Source organism: Manis pentadactyla, chromosome 5 (assembly GCF_030020395.1).
Source record: "Manis pentadactyla isolate mManPen7 chromosome 5, mManPen7.hap1, whole genome shotgun sequence".
NCBI lineage: Eukaryota > Metazoa > Chordata > Mammalia > Pholidota > Manidae > Manis > Manis pentadactyla.
Window position 1 is genome coordinate 52735331 of NC_080023.1, and position 14158 is coordinate 52749488.

General features: G+C 30.8%; 1 protein-coding gene across 2 annotated transcripts in view; it reads right to left on the reverse strand.

The window, feature by feature from the left end:
* The window catches only part of TECRL (trans-2,3-enoyl-CoA reductase like), a 98239-nt gene that overhangs the window by 11159 nt on the left and 72922 nt on the right, over positions 1-14158 (reverse strand). For both annotated transcript variants that reach the window (XM_036895227.2, XM_036895226.2), the window contains exon 8: positions 8904-8947. In XM_036895227.2, the coding sequence (XP_036751122.2) occupies positions 8904-8947 (44 nt within the window). The remainder of the gene's footprint in view (positions 1-8903; positions 8948-14158) is intronic.

Consider the following 14158-nt stretch of genomic DNA (forward strand, 5'->3'; position numbering starts at 1 on the left):
TTTACTGTAAAATAATTTAAAATGCATTGGTCTAAAAAAAAGTCTGCTTATTCTTACCAAACCATAAATATTTGTGGTATACTTTAAAGGTACACACTTAGCATTCAGTTCTTATGAATGAAGAAATTAACCTTGAAATATATAATTCAAGCTCACTATAATATGCTAGGCATCTTCAATTTAAGTGAATATACACAAACTTAATCAACTTATTAGTTTTTGCATTCTGCATTAGAATTAATTTCCTTCAGCTTATTTGCTCATGTATATAAATATATATATATATATATTTTTTTTTTTGTAGGGGATGTTTTCTACATCACCTGTTTCACCACTAACCACTCCTATTGCAACCTGCTGTCTGTTCTCCATGTTTATTAGTCTATTTCTGTTTCGTTTTATTTTTAGATTTCACATATAAATGAAATTATATGGTATATCTATCTCTATTAGACTTTTTTCACGTAACATAATATTCTCTAATTCCATCCATGTTGTCACAAATACCAAATTTCATTCTTTTTTTGTCAGAGAAGTATTCTATCATATATATTATCACAACTTCTTTATCCATTCATCTATTGATGAACACTTAGGTTGCTTCCATAACTTAGCTATTAGAAATAATGTTGCAATACACATAGGAGTGCATATATATTTTCTAATTAGTGATTCTGTTTTCTTTGGGTAGATTCCCAGAAATGCAATTACTGGGTATTACTTTATTTCTGTTTTTAATTTTTTGAGTAACCTCGATACTGTTTTCCATAGTGGTTGCACTAATAATTCATATTCCCAGCAACAGTGCATTAGGTTACCCTTTTCTCAACACGTTCAGCAACAATTGTTACTTCTTGTCTTTTGGATAGTAGCCATTCTGACTAGTATGTGGTGATATCTCATTGATTTGTTTTATTTTTTTTAATTGAAGTATAGTTGATGTACAATTTTATATTGGTTTCAAGGACACAACACAGTGATTAAATAATTACGCCATTATTAAATCCTCTCCCCAACTATTACAGTTACTATCTGTCAACATAGAAAGATGTTATCACTTCCATCCCCATGAACAACTTATATTATGATTGAGATTTTGTGCCTCTTTTACTTCCTCCCCCTCTCCACCCACCCATCTGAACCCCTCCCTTATGGTAACCACCAGTCACTTCTCAGCGTCTATGAATCTACTACCGTTTTGTTCATTTTGTTTGTTTTTAGATTCCACATATAAGTGAAATCATATAGTATTTGTCTTTCTCCTCCTGGCTTATTTCACTTAGCATAATACCCTCTAGTTTCATCCATATTGTAACTAATGACAGGATTTCCTTTTTTTTAATGGATGAATAATATTCCATTATGTGTATGTACCACCTTTTTTATCCATTTATTGATGGACACTTTGCTTCCATTTTTGGTTATTGTAAATAATGTAGCTGTAAAAAAGGGTGTGTGTGTATCATTTCAAATCAGATATTATCTTTTCTTCAAGTAAATACCTAGAAGTGGAGTTACTGGGTCATATGGTATTTTTTTTTTTTAGTTTTTAGTTTTTTGAGGAACCTCCATAGTGGCTGCACCAACTTGCATTCCTACCAACAGTGTAGGAGGCTTCACTTTACTCCACATCCTCACAAACACTTACTTCTTGCCTTTTGGATAGTGGCCATTCTGACGGGTGTGGAGTGATATCTCACTGTGGTTTTGATTTGCATTTCCCTGTTGACTAGCAATGTGGAGCATCTTTTCATGTGCCTGTTCGCCATCTGTATGTCTTCTATTGGAAAAATGTCTATTCAGGTCCTCTGCCCATTTTTTTTATTAGATAATTTTTTTCTTTTGGTGTTGAGGGTGTGTATGAGTTATATGTTTGGATATTAACCCCTTATTGTTTAAACCATTTATGAATAATTCTCCCATACTGTATGTTGCCTGTTTGTTTTATTGATGGTTTCCTTTGGTGTACATAAGCTTTTTATTTTGATGTAGTTCCACTTGTTCATTTTGCTTTTATTTCCCTTGTCTGGGAGACATGCCCAGAAAATATTATCCATGCTTATGTTCAAGAGATGTTTGCCTGTGTTTTCTTCTTTGAGCTTTATGGTTTCATTTCTTACACTTAGATCTCTAATTAATTTTGGGTTAAATTTTGTGTCTGGTGTTAGATAGTAATTCCATTTCATTCCCTTGCATGTAGCTGTCTAGTTTTCCCAACACCATTTATTAAAAAGGCTGTCTTTTCCCATTGTATACTAATGGCTCTTTTTCATATACTAATTGACCATATATGAGTGGGTTTATTTCTGGGCTCTATTCCACTGATCTATAGGTCTGTTCTTGTGACAGTACCATACTATTTGGATTATTGTAGCTTTGTAGTATAACTTGAAATCAGGGAGTGTGATACCCCCAGCTTTGGTCTTCTTTCTCATGATTGATTTGGCTATTGAGGGTCTTTTGTGGTTCCATATGAATTTTTTAAGACTATTTGCTCTAGTTCATTGAAAAATGCCATTGGTATTTTGATATGGAGTGCATTGAAGCTGTAAATTGCTTTGGGCAGGATGTCCATTCTGACAATATTATTTTTTTCCTTTCTAAGAGCATAGGATAGATTTCCATTTGTGTCCTCTTTCTTTCATCCATCTCACAGTTTTCAGAGTACAGGAGTTTTACCTCTTTGGTTAGGTTTTATTCCCAGAAATTTTATTCTTTTTGATATAGTTGTAAATGGAATTATTTTCCTAAATTCTCTTTCAACTGGTTCATTATTATTGTATAGGAATGCAACAGATTTCTGTATTTTGATTTTGTACCCTACAACTTTGCTGAATCCAGTTATTAGTTCTAATAGTTTTTTGGTGGAGTCTTTAGTGTTTTCTATATATAGTATCATGTCTTCTGCAAATAGACTTTTCCTTCTTCCTTACCAGTGTGGATGCCTTTTATCTCTTGTCCAGTTGTTGTAGCTAAGACTTTCAGTGCTATGTTGAATGTAAATGGTGAGACTCAACATCCTTATCTTGTTTCTGAACTTAGAGGAAACACTGTCGGCTCTTTGCCATTGACTATGATGTGAGCTATGGGTGTGTCTTATACAACCTTTATTATTTTGAAGTATTTTCCCTCTATACTCATTTTGTTGAGAATTTTCATCTTGAAAGGATTAATTCTGTCAGATGTTTTTTCAGCATCTATTGAGATGATCATAATAGTTTTTATCATTCCTGTTGTTAATGTAGTGTATCACATTGATTGATTTATGAATATTGTATCATCCTTGCATCCTTAGAATACATCCAACTTGGTCATGATGGATGATCCTTCTGATGTACTTTTGAATTTGGTTTGCAAATATTTTGTTGAGGATTTTTGCATCTATATACATCAGGAATATTGGTTTATAATTTTTGATATTTTTGTAGTGTCTTCATTTGCTTTTGGTGTGAGAGTGCTGCTGGCCTAATAGATTGAGTTTGGAAGTATTTTATCCTCTTTTACTTAATACATTAAAAAGGATGGGTATTAGCTCTTCTTTAAATGTTTGGTGGAATTCAGCTGTGAAGGCATCTGGTCCTGGAATTTGTTTGTTGGGAGTGTTTTGATTACCAACTCAGTTTCAATACTGGTAATTTTTCTGTTCAGATTTTCTGCTTCTCCCTTGGCCAGTCTAGGAAAGTTATACTTTTCTAGGAATTTATCAATTTCTTCTAGGTTGTCCAGTTTATCGGCATATAATTTTTCATACAATTCTCTTGTAATTCTTTGCATTTCTGTGGTGTCAATTGTAACTTCTTTTTTGTTTTTGATTTTATTTGTGTCCTCTCTTTTTCTCTTGAAGTTTGGCATGGGGTTTGTCCATCTTCTTTATCTTCTCAAAGAACCAGATGTTGATTTCATTGATTTTTTTCTGTTGTTTTATTCTTCTCTATTTTATTTATTTCTGCTCTGATCTATATTATGTCACTCCTTCTATTTACTTTAGGTTTTATTTGTTCCTCTTTTTCTAGTCTCTTCAGTTGTGAGTTTAGTTTGTTTATTTGGGATTGTTCTTATTTCTTGAGATAGGTCTGTATTGCTATGTACTTTCCTCATAGAACCACTTTTGCAGCATCCCACATATTTTGAACTGTTGTATTTTTTATTTCATTTGTCTCCTTGTACTGATTGATTTCTTCTTTGATTTGTTCATTGATCCATTGATGATTTAGAAACATGTTGTTTAGCCTCCCATGTGTTTGTGTGCATTTTTTTTTTTTGTATATTTGATTTCTAGTTTCATACCGTTTTGGTTTGAAATGATGATTGATACAATTTCAGTCTTTTTGTATTTATTGAGGCTCCTTTTGTGTGATCTCTTCTGGAGAATGTTCATGTGCACTTGAGAAAAGTGTATATCTACTTATTTTGGGTGGTATGTTCTGTATATATCAGTTAAATCCATCTGATCTAGTGTGTTGTTCAGTGTCTCTGTTTCCTTATCTATTTTCTGTCTGGATGATATATCCATTGATGTCAGTGGGGTGTTAACGTCTTCTAATATAATGATATTAGATTATATGTAGCTATTTTCCCTTTAGGTCTGTTAGTATTCATTCAATAAATTTAGGTGGTCCTATGTTGGGTGCGTAGATATTTACAATTGTTATACCTCTTTTTAGATTAATCTTTTTATCATTATGTAATGTCCTTCTTTGTCTCTTGTTATTTTCTTTGTTTTGAAGTCTATTCTGTCTGATACAAATACTGCAACTCCTGATTTTTTTCTCCCTATTATTTGCATGAAATATCTTTAATTTCAGTGTGTGTGTGTCTTTGGGTTTGAAGTGAGTCTCTTGTAGGCAGCATGTAAATGGGTCTTGTTTCTTTATCTGTTCTGCCACACTGTTTCTTTTGAGTGGTGCATTCAGTCTATTTGCATTTAAGGTAGTTATTGATAGGTATGCACTTATTGCCATTTTATTGATTGTTTTCTTGGTTGTTTTTGTAGTTCTTCTCTGTTCATTTCTTCCTCTCTTACATTCTTCTCTTGTTATTTGATGTTTTCTTCAGTGTTATGCTTTGATTGCTTTAAAAAATTTTTGCGTGTGTATCTATTATATTCTTGCACTCTTTTCTTGTGATTTGATGTTTTTCCTTAGTGTTATGCTTGGATTTCTTTTTTTAAAATATTTTTTTGTATATCTATTATAAGCTTTAGGTTTGTGGTTACTGTAAGGTTTACAGATAGTTTCTTAAATATATAAAAGTCTCCATATGTTGATGGTTGCTCATTTTTTAACACAATCTAAAAGTACTACTTTTTTATTCTTCTTCCTCCTCCACACTTTCTGTATAAGATGTCTTAATCTACATATTTTGTGTTTCCCTTGCATAATTTTGTATATAATTGATTTTACTACTCTAATTGATTTTACTACTTTTGTTTTTTGAACTTCATATTTGTTTAGTAAGTCATTTTTCTACTATGTTTACTGTAGGTTTATTTTTACTGATGAAGAATATTTAAGATTAAGAATATTTTCATCAATAGAAGTTCCTTTAACTTGTCCTGTAAGGCAGGTTTAGTTGTGATGAATTCTTTTAACCTTTGTTCATCTGGAAACTTTTAATCTCTCCTCCAATTCTGAATGATGACTTACTGGGTAAAGGATTATTGTTTCTAGGTTTTTCCCTTTCAATACAGAAATCTGTTGATTGCCTTATGGAATTTCCATTAGGGGTAACTGTCGTCCTATCTCTTACTGCTTTTAAGATTCTCTCCTTATTTTCAATCTTTGCCAATTTAATTACTGCAATTCTTAGTGTTGTCCTCCTGGGGTTCTTTATGTTAGTAGTTCTCTGTGCTTCCAGGACCTGGGTGTCTATATCCTTCCCCAAGTTGGGGAAGTTTTCAGCAATTATTTTTAGAAAGAGACTTTCTACTCCTTTGCCTCTCTCTTCCTGTTCTGGGATGCCTATATGCAGATATTGTTTCACTTGGAGTTGTCCCACAGCTCTATTAGCATCTTCTCCTTTTTAGAAATTCTTTTTTCACTCTGTTTCTCAGTTTGGTTGCTTACCTATTCTCTAATTTTCCTTCTCATTGATTCTTTCCTCTACCTTCAGCAATCTACTATTCATTTCTTCCATTGTGTTTTTCACTTTTTATTTTTCATCTCTGAGTAGCCTTTTTTCATATTTTCTATTGCTTAGTTGAAATTCTCACCAAGATCTTCAATTGTTTTCCTCAGGTCATTGAGCATTTTGGTGTCAAGTTGTGTGACTTTATATATTTTGGATATTAACCCCCTGTCAGATATATCATTTCCAAATATATTACCCATTCAAAAGTTTGCCTTTTTGTTTTGTTGGTGTTTTCCTTTGCTGTGCAAAATCTGTTTATATAATCCCACTTGTCTATTTTTGCTTTTGTTTCACTTACTTGGCAAGATATATCCAGAAAAAAATAACTAATGCCAATGTTCACATGTTTACTACTTATGTGTTCTTTTAGGAGTTATATGGTTACAGGCCTTATATTTAGATGTTTAATCTATTTTTCAGTTAATTTTTGAGTATGGTGTAAGACAGTGTTCAGTTTCATCCTTTTTCATGTAACTCTATAGTTTCCCAACACCATTCATTCAAGAGACTGTTTTCCTCATCATATATTCTTGTCTCTTTTGTCATTTTTAGTTGGCCATAATAACATGGGTTTATTTCTAGGTTCTAAATTCTGTTCTATTGGTCTATGTGTCTTTTGCCATAGACTGTTTTGCCATACTGTTTTTATTATTGTAGTTTGAAATCAGGACCCATGTTACTTCCCTCCAAGCCCCTGCTCTGTTCTTCTTTCTCAACATTACTTTGGCAGTTTATATGACTTATATATTGATATATTTTATTTGTGAAAATTAATGTGTCTCACCTATATTTGTCATTATAAGAAATTTAAGGGCTAAAAGACTTTTTAATTTGTCCTCACAATTTACAGTTTAATAGAGTTACACTGGTCTGCCTCAGGTATAAATTTTGTTTTCAATGGAATACAATCACAATAATATTTTGACTTTTAAATAAGGTTTTCCCATATACTTCATACTATCTATAATTAAAAGCCCATGTTATTATTTTTATCTTAATTTAAGTCAATGATTGAAAAAGATAATGCTTATTTTGTGCTTTGAAATATAGCATTAAAATTATCAAATTTATCTTGTACCTCTATATTAGACATAGTCAATGCTACTATTTATCAGTATGTGTAGTTTGTTATCGTGGCCCTTACATGACAGTAACTGTAATTGGCCTAATTCTTCTTAATTTTTTCTCATGGAGAATGTATAAAAAAGCATTGATTAATAGAGGCATATGTGAAGAAGAAGTACTAGTAGTTTAATAAGAAGGAAGAGAGTTTTTAAAAGTCAGAGATAAAATACATGGTGTGAACTACTAGAATTTTGCTTGTTTTGAAATCAGTTTCCCGTCACTTTTTAAGAAAATATAAATATTATGACATACAAAGTTTTTAAAAGCTCAAACTTTCTTGGAAATTTTTTTTTATAGTAGAGCAATGGATTATGGTAAAACCATACCACATTTGAGGAAAGAGAAGAAATAAATTATACTATATAAATGGCAGCTGTGTAAATACTTACACAGAAATAAATGTTATAAAAAAAAGTGATGGATAACATTCTAAGGATGAGAAAAATGAGACAAAGAACAGTTCTAAATAAAGACCAAATAGTAGTTATTGTTTTATCTACTAATTCTTCCATTTGCTCAAAGTAGTGAGTAGTTAACAGAGAACATTAAATTTGGTACAACATAGGTTTGCAATGCTGGCATCAAAATAAACTACGGGCTTGCTCACTATAAACAATATACACATATGTGAAATTAAGTTGCATTGATATATTTACAACATATTTGCTTAAGAAATTCTGAGTTAAAAATGATTTTTGTCATTTGTTTAAGCAAGTAGTGAGCTCCTACTATTCAAAAAGCGAGGTACCAAAAAAACGTAAAGCATGATCTACCTCTCTACAGCCAACACAGAAAAGGATGTTATTAGGTAAACCATTAACTTAAAAAGTAACACTCACACTCAAACACACACAGGTTCATATGAGAGCTTTCTGCAAAGTGTAGTGTGTGATTTGTGCCTTGCATGAAATGGTGGGGTATATATTGTTCAATACAAACTTCACAAAGGGTATAAACTGGCACATGAATCATGAGAGTTTATCAATATATCAGGGATAGGAATCATGGAAGTTAGTCTATCAAGGGCAGAAATGAAGAAGAATATGGATGAAGAATGAAAGTGCGGGAATATATGGTACATGAAGCTAAATAAGTGTCTAATTAATTAATTAATACATTTTGGAAATAATAAAAGTCTCTCATACACAGATTTGTACCCAGTTCAAACCATGCATATGTAAAATTAAATAGAATGATCTAGAGAACTGGACTGAGAACATTTAGGAAAGAGCTGTGTTTCATTCAAAATGGCAGAGTTTGTTTACATCCACAATTAGTTAAGTAAATAATTATGTTAAAGTATTTTTGGATGTTCATCTTTTAGACTTTTGAAGCCATTTGCTCTTAGAGGTTTGTAAATTTGTAAATGTGCAGACAATAAGAGGAATTACTAATTATATTTTTTCAAACTTTACTATAATTTTTATTATTCTAATAACACTTTATAGATGAGTAGAACATTTTAATTAAAATATTTAGAGAGCTAATGATTATGGGAAGTAATTAATTTAGTTCATTTAATACCATTATATAAATGATACGAAATGGATAATATTTTCTACATGGCAAATCCTCAAAAACAATGTATTTTTTGTTTTAATAATACCACAATTAGAGCATGAATAGCAAATAATATAAATAATACATACCAGAAAATTGATAGCAGATATTGTGACTTGCCTGTTTCCAAATGCTAGAAAGTAGGGAAAGAAAATTATGCAAGCACTCAAATTTTGGATTGTCACATAGTTGACATAATTTGGTCAATGCTCTCCTCTAATCAAAAATACTGTATGGTATGTAATGAAACTTTTGGGCTGATACTTTTGCAATCTAAAGAGATGAAATATTTTTGCTCTCCACATGTATTTTCTTCTAGCAATCTAATGGTAATTAGAACACAAATTGAATATATTTTTATTTTGTAGTATTAACCTCTTTGAAGGCAGATTTAACTTCTCATTTGTCCCATTGAAAGCACATTAGTATGGCTTAGCATATGAAGACATACAATAATATCTCCTGTCATTTAATGTTTAACAGAAGAAAATGCTAATAATAATAACTTTTGCCTTGATGGTTTATAACAGGCAATATTTTAAGTGTTTGAAATTTTTTCATCATAAAAGCAAGTATAATTGCTCTCCTCTTAAAGTAAAGAAACCTATAGGTTACATAACTTCTCAAATCATATAAAGCAATGGACAAAAAGGGTATTAAAAACAGTGTCCTAAATTCACCTTGCTCATGGAAGAGAACTTGGAATATAAAAAAATACTAAAAATAGACTTTTCTGATAAGATCATCATTTGTATTAACAATTGTATTTCTTCCATATCTGTGTGTGTACACATGTAAATTATATTCATTTATATAAAAACACCTACAACTAAAAATTAATATGAATGCCTTATCTTGAATCTTGCATTTTTTTCATGTAAGGATGTATTTAAAGGCTTTTCTAATATTATTAAGCTTTCATTGTCAAAACTATCCAGGAATACATATAATAATGTAGGATGTGGCTAGCTCTTACATTAAATATTATCTAATTGCTACATAGAGTCATTTTAATTTTTGTATGATAAATAATACTGCTTCAAACATCTTTCTTCATGAGTCTGTATTGAAGTTCTTTTTATATGGGCTAGAAATTTAAGTGTGTTTTAGTTGAAAGTTACCTAAGTATTTATGCATGGATATATATGTATAAAATACATATAACATCCACAAGTACTGGAAATTTTGCTTTTATAAGTGTATATATCTGATTATAAAATTAAATGCATTAATGGAGATAAATTGGGAAATAGTTAAATGTGTAAAGGGAAAATAAAATACATTAAAAATCTCACTATTCATAGTAAACCAGTTAAAATTGGATTTTCCCCCTTTTTAAATATATGTATTTGTTACATATTTTTTACAGTATTTGCTAGAATGCTTTATATTCACCTATTACCTGAATATTATGCTATACTCATTTTGTCATATAATTAAACATTCTTCTCTAGCTAAATTACAATAATTGGGTAATATTCATCCTTATCTGCTATATTTTTTTTAATTGTGCTTACTACTCAACAAAACTTCATTCATTCAATAGTACTATACTGTGTTCTTATGATATATTAATTTTAAACAAAGCCAAATGCAACTGTTACCTGAATTATCACATGACAACAAATGGAAGTTTACAGCCTTGATAAGTCTTACTAAAACGGATCTATATAGTATTTAATGTAAGAGCTAAAATGGATGTATTGTTATCCAAGGAGTTAGATGAATCTCTGAACACATGATTGAACTTTGATCTAATAAATGTTTAAAAGAGTTCAAAGCATTTCTTGCAGCAGGATAGTGAAGATACACCTTGTTTTAATTTTTAGAGGATAAATAACAATTTGATGAAAGTGGGTACTAGGCCAATGGGTATAATTTTAGTTATTTTTACTATTTATTTCCAACAAACAAAACTGAAGATAGTATAATTTAAACAACCTTTCCAGAAAAAATTTTAGCCATCATTAAAACTTTCTGAAATACTTTATAATTTGCAGATATTTCACATTTAAGTAGGAGAAAAAAGAGGCCTTTTTTCCTTGATTGTTGTCAAATATTTATGTATTTTTCCAAACATAAGCCTTCCAGTTTGCAATTAATGTAATATTCCTGCCATTTGGCAGTTTTCAATTATGAAAGTATGGAGTTCAAGAAGTATGGAAAGTGACTTCCTTGATGGCGTATGTGTTGGAAATACATACAAAAATGTTGTTTTTCATTTAAGTGTGTCTGTGTGTGTAAATGTACAGATGCTACTAATTTTGCAATCAAAACTATTGCAAATAGGACTATAAAAAAGGTGAAACAGTGTTGGTGCAGAACCTACAGAAAAAGGTGGAAAAAAACAGTTAATGCAAACAGCAGAGAACAACAGTGTAAATTATGACAACATAAAAAGACAGGAAAATAATAATAATAATTATAACATAAAAAAAAATCCTGAATTAAAAACTTGAGTATGTAAGTCAAAAGAATAAATATAAAGTGAAAGCACAGAAAAGTATGATGAAAACATTAAACACGAAATCCAGCCTCTGTTTTTTCTTTTTCTAATTGTGAAAGTAAAATGAAGAAAAATTATATAATAAGCATTCAGGTTTTAAGAAAAAATTTCAAAGGAAACAATGTAAAAGTTGGCTTAACTGTCTATTTTGGAGCTCTAAGCAGATGAATTTAATGCAGCACATAGATGGAGTAAAATGTTTTAAAATAAACATTTTAATTAGTATGTTTGTTTCATTTTCCTTAAATATTATTATCTAATAAATTTATAGCTACTTTTCTGAAAACACCTTTAATATGTACTGTTTCCTCTTTTGTTACTTTTTCATAGTCTTTTCTGTAAGATTATTTTTACTTTTAGATACCTTTTTGGGAATGTGTTTTAAATATTCAGTTTTAAATTTTCTGATTTAAAATTTTTTGTCCTTGACTATGAAAGGTTTATTTCTTCTCATCTGAAGATAATGTAGTTTGCAGTATTTCTACTTTGGGGGAACAGCATTGAATTTTTATGAATTAATATAATCCATTTAAAAAATATAATTATTTAATCTATAGATTCTAATCAGAGATATGAAAGAGGAAGATCTTTAAAAATCTTACAAAGATGTAATGAAGTTAAGGAAGGATATTTTAGTAGCATAGCTGCCAAAAATTAAAATGAAATTCTAGGGAAAAAATAAAGCCTAATAAATGTCATAAGCATATGACAAATTAGATTTGTTGTATCCTGTTATTTGTCTGCAATGTAGACTAGTTATTCTAGGGCTACATCACTATTGCTATGGACTAAATGGTGTCCCCCAACATTCATATGTTGAAACCCTATCCCTAATATTAGGAGATGGGGCTTAAGGGAGGTAATTAAGTTCAGGTTAGATCATGACAATAAGCCCCTCATGCTGGGATTTGTGTCTTTAGAAGAGACACCTGAAGAGTTTGCTCCCTTTTTCTCTTTACCATGTAAGGAAAATGAGAAGGAAGCCATATGAAAGTCAGGAAGAGAGTTCTCAGCAGAGAAACCAATCTGCCAGCACTTTGATCTTGGACTTCCCAGCTTACACAGCTGGGAAATACATTCCTCTTGTTCAAGGCACTTATTCTCTGTTATTTCATACAGCAGCCAAAGCTAAGACAAGTATCAGGTTAAGAAATAGAAGCTTCTCCTGCTTAGATCAAAACATGTGATCAAGTGGATATGCTCTTTTCTTTTTAAATTCCATGAAAATGTTTATCCAGAATGTATCTGAATTTATCTGTCTGGCTGATGGGGGGTTAGCTAGCCATTTGCTCAATAACTACTTTCTTTGTGCAAACTGCTGCAGTCTGTTTCAGTTATTAGCTAGTGGCGAGTGAACTGAGTGACAGACATGCAGTTACCAATCACCACCAGGTGTCACTGACCATGATCTGCATCTGTTATTTCTGGAGTGATATATGGACTGAACAGCTAGTTGCAAAATATGCGCTTTATGCATATTTTATGATCAATTTATGCAATTGAAATTAACATATGTGGTCACTAAAATTTGAAGAATAGTTTTGGGGGCTGTATTAATTAACTAAACTATAAAAACTGAAATCTGTGTATATCCAAGGCATGCAAAGCACACACTGCCTATACATGACACTCACTTTCCACGTGGAGTCAGTATTGAAATGCAATGTAAAGTTTCACAGAACTTGAGTCCTACTTACAAATTACACAGTTAAGAGACTTCAGAACAGTAAAATCAAACTATCAGGGGCCTTGTTTTCCTAATCTGTAATGGGGAATATTAATACTTACATAATAATGTTCCTTATTATACAATTAATAGCAATTTTATAGTTCTTGATAAACATCATTTTCAATAAATATTTTGTATATACTAACAGTCAACCTCTATTATTTTATATAAGATATACAAATATAGCATTTTTCAAAGTCTCCTGTTATTAAATATGCTATGGAGCAAGAGTATCTACTTATCAGTTAATGGTCTAAAGATACTAAATACATCTTCTGCTAAAATATTTTAAAACTCAGAGTTATATGAGGTCAGGAAATTTTCTTCAGTATTCATAGTTAATTAGTAGTACTTAGAAGACTTCAGCTTTTGAACTTTGCAATCATTTACTGTTAACTTAGCCTGCTAAACTAGATTTGTTGATCTTAGCAAAGAGCCTGAATAATGCCACTCTGTTGGTACTTCAAAGATATTAAAGTATTTTAAGTTATTTTAGAAATCTAAAATAAAGCTTGCATACATCATTCATTTCCATTTATTTCAAAGTTTTTAAACACCAGAAATAGACCATAAAAATTTTATTGTCAAACATGAAACCTCAACTTGTGTGCACTGGGTGTGTGCTTCATGGGCTGCGCTCAAAGTTGAGGAAAGAAAGGGCCTTAGTTAGTAAAAGCAATGGACTTCTTTGGACAGGATAGGAATGATTTCTCCCAGGATTAGGAATTTAGGATTTACGTTTGGTCCAGTGTGCTTCCCACCACATTGCTTCATCTGAATCAAGGGCAAAGATATCTAATAAAATTATAAATAGGAAAGAGTATGTCACAGAAGAAAAGTATGCCTCTGTTTTTTCTTATTGAACCATATTGCAAAGGATACTTATTTATTATTTTTTAAAATCTTGAAAGCTGATTTTATGCCATCATGTGATAACAGAGTTTTTTTTCCCTTCTTATTCTTTACTCTTTCACTTTATTGCCATTTTAGAATCCACAATCAACTCTTATTTTGGCTAGATTTTTTATAGAGAGAAACTAAATCAAAGATTGTCAGTGAAATCTGCCTTTTAAGTCTACATAAAAATTTAATGGAGTATGATATGGAAG